The sequence below is a fragment of the Actinia tenebrosa genome, unplaced genomic scaffold, assembly GCF_029948245.1.
Source record: "Actinia tenebrosa isolate PJP-AT-01 unplaced genomic scaffold, QUT_ActTen_1.0 PGA_scaffold2__45_contigs__length_23673736, whole genome shotgun sequence".
In the NCBI taxonomy this organism is placed as follows: Eukaryota; Metazoa; Cnidaria; class Anthozoa; order Actiniaria; family Actiniidae; genus Actinia; species Actinia tenebrosa.
In genome coordinates, this window is record NW_028292579.1 from 5,371,786 (window position 1) to 5,381,859 (window position 10,074).

General features: G+C 36.2%; 2 protein-coding genes across 3 annotated transcripts in view; both read left to right on the forward strand.

Moving 5' to 3' along the window:
• Positions 1-9,745, forward strand: part of LOC116292767 (uncharacterized) — a 57,012-nt gene extending 47,267 nt beyond the window's left edge. For both annotated transcript variants that reach the window (XM_031700119.2, XM_089034710.1), the window contains 8 exons: positions 255-286; positions 3,824-3,894; positions 4,114-4,285; positions 5,065-5,172; positions 5,700-5,743; positions 6,095-6,119; positions 6,447-6,539; positions 7,187-9,745. In XM_031700119.2, coding sequence (XP_031555979.1) covers positions 255-286; positions 3,824-3,894; positions 4,114-4,285; positions 5,065-5,172; positions 5,700-5,743; positions 6,095-6,119; positions 6,447-6,539; positions 7,187-7,285 — 644 coding nt within the window. In that variant the 3' untranslated portion in view covers positions 7,286-9,745. The remainder of the gene's footprint in view (positions 1-254; positions 287-3,823; positions 3,895-4,113; positions 4,286-5,064; positions 5,173-5,699; positions 5,744-6,094; positions 6,120-6,446; positions 6,540-7,186) is intronic.
• On the forward strand, positions 646-2,729 carry LOC116292772 (uncharacterized). The gene has a single exon (XM_031700123.2). The coding sequence runs from the start codon at positions 1,083-1,085 to the stop codon at positions 1,893-1,895; it is 813 nt and encodes a 270-aa protein (XP_031555983.1). The 5' UTR covers positions 646-1,082; the 3' UTR covers positions 1,896-2,729.
• Positions 9,746-10,074: the final 329 nt, after the last annotated feature.

Here is a 10,074-nt window from a genome sequence, read left to right on the forward strand (position 1 = left end):
ATGGTTAAAGCTATTGTGATGTTGGGTGAAGGATGATAATTGAGATTCAGTGAAGTTGTTCAGGTAGTGGAGATGATGTGATGGCAAGTGAAAGTAGCGTTGATGGTTAGTTAAGGTAGAGCTGAAGGAATTGCTTATAAAATGAAATTGTAGTGAAGTTAATAGTACTGGTCGTAGTGATAATCTTTTGAAAATTGGAGATGTTCTTGGATTTAATTGACTTACAATAAAAATTCCTTTCTTTTATCGTACAGAGGAGAGACGTCTGGACAGTGAGCGACTTAAGGTACTATAAAACTCTTTAAAACATTCTTTTATCAGCCCTTTTTGATCTGTTTCTTCACCTTCTTTCTTGTGCTTTCTTGACCAACCTATAACCAGCTTATCCTCGTTCTTTTCTGACTGCGATGAGTATATAAAAACATGTTCTTCAAATGTTCTTTGCGATAAAAAAAGATGGTTAAATTCTAATTTTATTTTCATTTGTTTCCGCGTAACAAAACAACATTAGTAACTGAATTTTTGATGTGACAAAAAGGACTTTAAAATCAACCAAGTTTGACTTTTTTTGAGGATATTTTGTGCATAGAATTGAACAAAATTTTTAAACGTCAAAAACGTTTCAATAGTTAATGAATATATACTAAAATAAAAAAGGGTTACCGCTAAAGTGACCTCTACTTAAACGTACGTCAAGGAAGCTTGGCAATATTATCTTTCGTTTTTTTGCGGTTGCCTTAGCAACACAAACCGAAAATGAATTTTAATTAAATATAGAAAAACGTTCTCTTTTCTTGCCGTGCTGAAGGAAAACTACAGTTCTTGAAACGGAAAGGATCTTACAAAGCATTTTGTTAGCGATATTTGATGGATAGTTTGATTGCAAGGCAGTTCAAGGGAAACATCTTGAAGAGGTAGTGCTAAGACGTATTGTATTTCCATTTGAATAAGTCTTTTGTCTTGAATGCGATCATTGGGTATGACTTGATATGCTCTGGTTGTAAATTTGCATTCAACACACGTTTGTCGCTTGAAAGTTGAACGCCAATATCGGCCCAAGCCATAAACGACACTGTACTGAAATGGCGTCTGATGAAATAGTCGTGTTATATAGCGAAGAAGAAGAAGAAGGCTTTGATGAAACTGCCTGTAAATATGCTCTAGGGCAAAGAAAGGCCAGCAGGGAAGAAAAACCAAAATACATATGGACAGAAGAGAAGATAAGGACGTTAATCAAAGTGTGGTCCAAGACGCCAATCTTGTACGACACCAAAGACTCACTCTACTTCAACAAAGTTGAACGGGAAAAAGCCATCTCAAACATTGCCACAAAACTTGGGATTACTGTTATCGATGTTTTGGGGAAAATGTACTCTCTACGGACTTATTACTCCAAGCAACAGGGAATGATCAAGGCTAGTATTAACAAGGGCACGGAAGATGTGTACAAGCCGCGTTGGCAATGGTATGAAAGTCTGTCTTTTCTTAGCGATCACATGAGGATGAAACTCAATAATGTTTGTCCAGGTAGTGTAAGATCAGATCCAATAAAAGATCCTCTTGTAGTTAATACAGCTGTTCCAGAAAGAACAGATTCTCCCGAGATTCAGGAATTGGAAATTTCAGTGAATCCCACCACTAAGAAAGCTCGGCTTAGCATCGATGGAGATACGACAGATGAAACAGTTCACTCAACTAAGCAGCAAACACAACACGATGCTCAGGCATCAGATGATATGTTATGGGCCGAGCAAATGGGAAGGTCGATACAAAAGATTGAAGACGAAGAATTAAAGGAATGGTTGAAGCTTGAAATCCAACAGATGATTATACGAACTCGCTTCAAGAAACCACGGGGTTCTTTCAACACGGAATTTAATTCTGTTTCGAGTTAGCGCCACGATCGGCCCATTTCTTCAGTACCAAATTTTACAACTTAGTTAGAAACTGTGCAAAAAAACTTTGCAAAATTATACCTTAGTTAATAGAAGGGGAACTCTATTAACTATGGAAAAAGTGGAAGACGTTTTTGCATCATGGCCGCAACACGCGGGTCATCAAATCTGTCTATACCTTACCACATTTGTACGACTGATCGAGAAGAAACTGTTCAAGTTATAGATAGACGCTTATTACACGGTACCGGACGAGTTTTCAACTGGTCGATTCAAAAATTTGACTTGTACATACCGTTTATACGGAACCGTCTTTTTAATTGCATAAAAAATACGTTCTGTTTACACGGAACCGAATCATAATGGATTATAATGTTATTGTTTTTACATCTGATTATGCGTAAAGCATACTAAACAGGTATAGCTATAAATCCTATGACATCATAACTGTCTGGGACTTGCTAAGCAAATTAATGATTAAATTACCAATAGTCAGTTAAATCCGGAGGGGGAGGGGACTTTTTACCATTTAATTTAGTAGTATAGTTTTTGTAATCATCATATAAAATATAATAACCGTGTTTTGCTATTATTATAAATTAAGAATGAACGAAAGGAATGAAATGGAATGGGATTTAATGAGTTCAATATAATTGAAGAAAAATGGAGGAAAAGGAAAAGAGAAGAAAGAGAAGTAAAGAAAACTGAATAAGAAAAAGTGTAAGGAAAAGCAAGAAAAGAAAAAGTGTTAATAAATTTGAACATTTTCAAGATAAGAAAATTACTTTTTTTGACAAACTGAATTAAAATAAATGTGATTGAAGAATTTGAAAATATAGTGGGTTTTTTTTATTTGTTTTTTTTTTATTATTATTTGTTTTTTGTTTTTTGTTGTTGTTGTTGTTTTTTGCGCAGAAGCCAACATATGAAAAATACGAAAAATATGTGAAATATAGTGATTCAAGGGAATTTCGTCCTACTTCTAGTAAAATGTTTTTAAATCGAAACATCGGCTGTTTTTAATTAGGGAACATAATTTTTTAATGTAGTGCCCAATTAACAAAGATACAACATCAAATTAAACTCAGTACCTTTGAACATTTGAACAAAATAGCTTATTCGTATATTAGTAAGAGGTGAATCCAAATGTCTCGGATATTTTACATAAAGCGCAAAACGTATCACCGGTTTTAGTTAAAATAAATAAATATTTTAGAATTTAGAATGCAAGTTTGAGATTTTTTCGTTAGCGTCGTTTTTAACCACACACAATGGAATGAGTATATTTTAGGGCAGCTGTTTTGTCTCTAAGCAAAACGCATCCGCGTCTTCCGTCTCTTTTGGAAAAATCTTTTGTTTCACGACCACTAAAAAAAATGCAATCCAACTTAATTGCTTTCCAAGAAAATCTTTACAGCAATTAAGAATACCTTCTCTTTCTCAGGATCTTTTTCCACAGATCGTTTTCAACGTTTTTAAGCGAGAATTTTTTTAGCATTTAGCTAACTACTACTTAACGAATCTTTAGACAAGTTTTTACGCTTCCGAAATGTCGAATCGTTCAATGAATTCAGAAGAAAGTGGCGACCGTTCTGTTCTTCTCTGTGTGGAAGAACCTCTTCTTGGTTCTCTTACTAACCTAGACTTGTTTGGAAAACTACGAGGAGGTTGTACAAATCCTCTTCACGAATGCCCTTGTTATGTTCGCTTTGAACATCAACTTAGCATCGCTTGTTTGAATTGTCAAGGACTATGTCCTTCGTTTTCTCATGTAAGTCTTTCTTTTTTTCTCTGGCTAAAAATGTGTCTCCATTCGAGAAAATTACTGTTTATTTCTTTATGATATACAAAAGGGGTTAGCTCCGTGCAGTTGAAAATTTATTAAGGAGTAATTAAGTTGTTTGACGACGAAATTCTTTTGTTTACAGAGTCTGCAGTCTCATTCAGCACAACAGCAAGTTTTACTTCATCAACTTCGTAATCGTCTGGCAAATCATGAGTAAGTATTTATGTAATATGTGGGCGTTCAATTCCATTCCATTCAATTCTCAGTTTCTCATGTGAATAGATTTTGTTGTCTCCAGTTTTCCTCCCTCCGCAAGACCTATCGAGCTAAATTTCAATTCAAACTGTGAGTTAGCCGTGCCCCTACTTCGACCAGCTCAGAGGAGGATTCAAGATCTTTTTTGAATGCGTTTTTATTGTATTTTGTTTTTAGGAATGAGCAAGACGCAGAAGCCATGAATAAAGCACAAACGATAGAAGACTTACACAACCGACTCAAGACTAATGTAGAAACCATTCAACAGCTGAATCAACAGCTCAACTCTCTGAACAAGGAGAACCTTCGACAAAGACATCTGTTGGATAGAGAATCGGCCATGAGAAAGGTAGAGAAACTGGACATTTCTTTGACATTTTTTTACTTCTTGTGTGTCGTTCATTCGTTTGTTCGTTAGTTCTTTCGTCAATTTGTTCGTTTTTAAATGGGTGAATACGTGAATCGACTTTCGAGCATAGCACTAAAGTGGTTTTCCACTCTTTCCAAACAAAAAAATGTTACTTGAAATTGCTTTGTTCTAACTCTGAAATAAATGTTCTATCTTTTTTAAACAAGCCTTAAATTTAGAGACCTGCTATACTGGCAGACACTCGAAAGGCTTCCATGTGTGTTTAGCACGTTGTCTTGCATTGGCGTAGCCCCTCTCGTACGTGACACTGAATTGGCTTTCCTTCGTTTTTAATGACATGCGTACTCTTGTTTAACAGTTTTAGTTTGAATTCCATTAGAGTTCAGTGATGATATCACTTGATAGTTTTAGTTGTATTAAGTAGGCTTTCCGTTTTTCATTCCGTTAACAATTTTTGACTCTCTGGCTATAGCAAGGAAAGAATTTCAATTGTTTTTTCGCCTGATCCCACTAGTGACAGCACGTTCTATTCACAAATATTTTAAAATCTCTACAACAACGATAGAAGCAGCAGCTTCAGGCAACGACAATAGCATCAACAGTAGAATGCAGCAACAATACCAACGACAGCAACAGTGTATAGCAGCAACAACAACAGTAGCAACATCAACAGCCACAACAAAGGCCGCATAATTAAAAGAACGGCAAAAGCTTCCGTAAATATTTACTTCATTTTGACATATTTTTCTCCTTGGCAGAGCCTTCAGATGCAGGTAGATTCACGTGACCAATCCATCTCTGCACTCAAGTCACAGATGGATTCATATCGCTATTCAGACGTCCCACACAGAGACACCGATGTTATTGTAAGTATTTAAGTCCACCTCTAAACCAGAACACCCACCCTACCCCCCAACGTATTGTATGAAACTGTGCGATCAGCCGATTCTGATCAAAGCGACAATATTTTGAAAATACATTGACAAGAAACAGAAGCAGTTTGAATATTTCTGCCTTTGAAAAAAAGACGTTTTTCATTGACAGCAGACTCGAAGATTCGAAACCTTCGAGTTCGCGCAATTCAGAAAATCGCGGGAATGCGTTGGTTTTTGGTTAAAAGTCATGCAGGAGCGAATTCTTGCAAAAATTAAGAAAATAAATTGCATCCAAAGACACGGATGATTTGTTGATTCTCTCTTTACATGTAGTTGTCTCTCGCTGTGTCTATCACTATACGTGCAGAAATACTGGAACAAAATTGCGTATCATACCTGTGAATACAAGCAACCTTACTCTGTCATGTATTCCCCAACAATTTAGCAAACAATGCGTACAATTTTGTCTCCCATATTACTGGGGCTCAAACTCATTCCTTTATCTTTCCTTCGTTTAGACCGATTTGTACGGCAATGATATGCAAGACTATTCATCACCTAAGTGAGTAAAAGTATATAAAGATCAAACTGCAATAAGAATATAATTCATCGTTTAGACTTTCTGTAAAGTCCCCCTTAGCTTCAAGGCCTGCCTTGTGCTTTAGCTCACCACCTATGAGTTAGTGAGCCTCTCTGTGTGTGAGATACCAAGTATGATTTGGTTGAAGTCTAGTTAGTTATCTTATCTTTACTTCATAGCACAAAAATGCAGCACTTTTATTGACCTAGCTAGGTGACTCTCACACACGTTTTGAACACAGAAAAAAATCCCTATGCTTACTCCTGTAAATCAGATACTTTTGTTCCAATTAATTAATTGTATGTCTCGTTTACTTTCTCTTTGGCATTTTAGATCAAAATCAGTTCAAAAGGACAAGGTTAGTAACAAGGCCTATTTTTGCCGTTAAAATGAAGTTATGGACACATGGTGCAGCATTGCACGCAATGTTGCAGCCAACCAATGCTGTGAGCCAAGTCAATGACACAGTTTATTGCACACAATAATGCTAAAGTGGAAAACGATCCTACTCCAACAACATTGCCTGGAATAGTGCACACAATGCTGCATCATGTGTTATGCCATTATACATATGTACTGTGTAAAAGTGGTTTGTGCAACGTCCAGCCCTTACAAAGTTTTGGTGCATTTGATATAATTTGAATGATGAAAAACGTCATTGATTGGTAAGTTGATTTCCTTGCAGATTCGATCTGTCATGAGGAAAGAGATTGAAAAGGCTGGTGTCAAGGACCCACAAGTGCTGGACAAGTCGTACTGGATACAGAGAGTGGGTGAGGTCAGTATACAGATGTCTTAAACTTGGTAAAAAGTATTACCGGCATTTGCATTGCTACCCGGCCACCCCAGACAAAAATCGCGATGTGCACTTTGCAACAGACTGCCATCAATCAAACACGTTGACGTCATTTACACGCGTGTGTGATTCAAAAGGCGCCAAAACTTGTCGATTGTTTATGAGTATTATGAGTCACACTCAACGGGCTGATCCAAATGCATGTAAATGACGTTAATGTGTTTGATTGACAGCAGTCTATTGCAAAGTGCACGTCGCGTTTTTTGTCGGGGGTGGCTGCGTAGCAATGCAATCGGCGGTAACAGTTTTGTATTGGCTGTGCAATGATCATCATGATTATCGTTCATCATCCTTATTCATCATTGATCCTAATGCATATCACCGCTGTGCCAAAATCGAGACAGCCACAAGCATAACAGTTAATTTGTCCCATTTGTAGCTTGTATGCAGACATTTTTCATCTACTTCTCTCTTGAGGAAAAAAGGGATAAGTGAATGAGGAAAGGCCTACATACAAGCTACCCTTATGGGAATTTTCTCGCTGGACATCAATATAGTTTCCAAGTTCAAACTTTTTTCAAGACTTATAAATTATTTTACCATTTGCATCATCCTAAATGTTTCCACAGCTATCTATCCAACTTCAACAGAGCAGTGAATACTGGGCTCATAAAGTACGTGACCTGACGGATCAAATGGACCACAAAACTGGCTCCCCTGCACACTAAACTCCATCCCATACTGGAGATCAATTTGACAATAAGTAAGCATCGCCCACAAGCTAAGAATAAAAGATTCCACCATACAAGAACAGGCAGGACAACATAGCAGATGCAGATATAGAGCTGAATGCATGCAGCTTGTATTTTCTTAACAGTGTTTATTATTGGTACAGCCAAATAAATAGGTTGCCAAGCTCAATAGCTAAGTTTATCATTGGTTGTGCAGCCTTCTCTCCAGCCAGATACTAGGAAGTGTCAGTTTAATAAAGAGGAAAAGAAAGTCATGCTTTGTTTTATATATGCAGTCATACTTATTAGTCAAATCCCTAGTGAAAACTTTTGATGTATTGATATATACTTTTCACCAAAATTTTTTTTTAAAAATGTGCACATTACATTTTAATGTAGAACTGTCTGAATTCACAAAATAAGCTACAACATTGCATATTTGGCTTCAAAAGCCAAGAGCATGCACAAAGTATGCAAATACATTGAAAGTGGCCATGGTTGTGCAATAAGCATTAGTTGGCAGGTTGTTGCAAGGAGGTAAGCTCACTCACCCTGGACCCAAAACAACTGCTCACTGGCCACCAAGCAATGCAGGCTGAGTAATGATGTTCACACAGTAGTGAGTGACTTTGTACCATAAACTGTAGAATCTTGATTGATACATGACTAATATATAGAGAAGTTTTAACTATTTAACATATATTTTATTCATAAGATGTTTTTAAAATTCTCTAGTTACGTGTAGTTGTAGCGTAAGTCATAGAAGCCATTAATGTAATGCTACTTGTATGCCAAGGAACTAACCAAGTCTTGCATCCAAGAATTCTAAAACCTTATTATGTCCGATCCAGTAGCTCTTATATTCTTTTATGTGACATACTCAAACTTTTTTCTCATTGTAAAAGATGTCACTTAGATTTGGTAGCAGTATAAAAATATTTTTTTTTGTATTGCCAAGCTTGATAGAAGTATCACATTGCTATTTCTTAAAATATTAGTAATTAGTGATGACTTACTGTATGTAAGTTATATTCCTTCACACAGAGACCATGGTGCAAGGGGGTGAGGTGTACAGAGGGCCCTCCAGTATTATAGAACTGAAATGATGCTCATGCCCTGCACCCCGCCTAATCAAACGCCACTTAATTTATAATGGTCCCTGCTTGAAGGGTTTCTCTTTGTGACAAATGTTCCATTTTTATGCTGCTGCCACGTTCCTGTTTCTGTAACCCACAGGCCAACAACAAATGTACAGTACACTTATATCCATGTTACATTGCATACACTCAATTGAAGAATCGTTGTCGGGTTCAGAGACATAGAACATAAAAGCTAAGACCGAAATGGCACATGGGAAGTACGTTAATTAGATGCATGCTGTGACCAGTGACCTGTGGAATCATCCACTGTTTTTAATATGCGTTTGGCATTCTAAACCCACTACGTGGAAAGCGCAAATGAATATTATTATAATATAATTATGTCATTTCCCATGTGCCATTTCAGTCTCAGCTTTTATGTTCTATGTTTCTGAACCTGACAACGATTCTTCAATTGAGTGTATATAATAACCAGTAAGTTTGGCAAAACCTATGTGACCAAATAAAAGCCCACCAGTATTTAAGGTTGCAGAACACAGGAAATAGACTTTTATCAATTTTAATTTAAAAAAGTAATTATTTTATTTTAAAAAGAATTAAGATACTGAAAACATTTGTTTTGAGAAACTGCTCGGGGCAGCTCTAAACAATTTGTGATATTTTATTTTTCTAAAAATATTTAAAGTTGGCTACATTTTCATAATTTTTTTGTGACAAAAATCCGAGTTTACTTCAAAAATGCTTGTGGCAGTTTGAGTAAATTTTAAGAGGAAAAGTCACAATTAAAAGGAACTGTTTTGGTTAGAATTTACCTTTGCAATACTATGCATTATTTTGTACTATGTTTATGTCATTCTTAAAGAAGTTCCACTAAAACATGTGATAACTTGTCACAACAAGAGAAGCTTTGGAAAATGCCTAATATTGGTTTATCAAAACAGTTCTAATATTTGCAGTTGTTAAAAGTTTCTGGTCATTCATGTAACTAATAGCTAGGGTAAATGTAAGAATAAGTTAAAGACATCAAATGTTCTGTCAGTAGAGTTTTGGTCAACAGTACTGTATTAGAAGTCTAGCCTTAACTTTTGCAGGAGGATGATTTATCCACAACTGCATGATCTCTCAAGGATCATATTACGGCAGTATGGATTTGAAACATGACAAGGTGGCTTTTGAAGTTTTGGAGTCTTTCGAATAGTGTATATATCATATTCCTACAGACAGAATATCATATAGGTGGTTTTAAGTTATTTTTAACTTCTATCTGCAGGTAGTATATAACTTGTCTCCACTTTTCTTATCATATCTTGTAAATTTAATAGAATTAATACAAATAAAGATTCAATATCTATATAAATGATTTATGGAATGCAAAGATATTCTAAATTTGAGAGTTCCAGAGTCAAAGGATCCTCAGAAGTCAGATACACTAATAATACTGATCATGAGCGATAGACCTAGCCTCTTTACCTTGGGTGTAATCATCTCCATCTCAGATGATGGCTAGTAAACACTAGCGTGGACTGTGTCAGTGTTTCTAATGAAACAGTTATCGTAGATTGATAAGTTTTACGCAGTAGTGAAAATAGGAAGTGACGTTTCGGACGTTAGTCCTTCGTCGGAGTCAATGACTGACTTGATTGACTTGATTGACTCCGACGAAGGACTAACGTCCGAAACGTCACT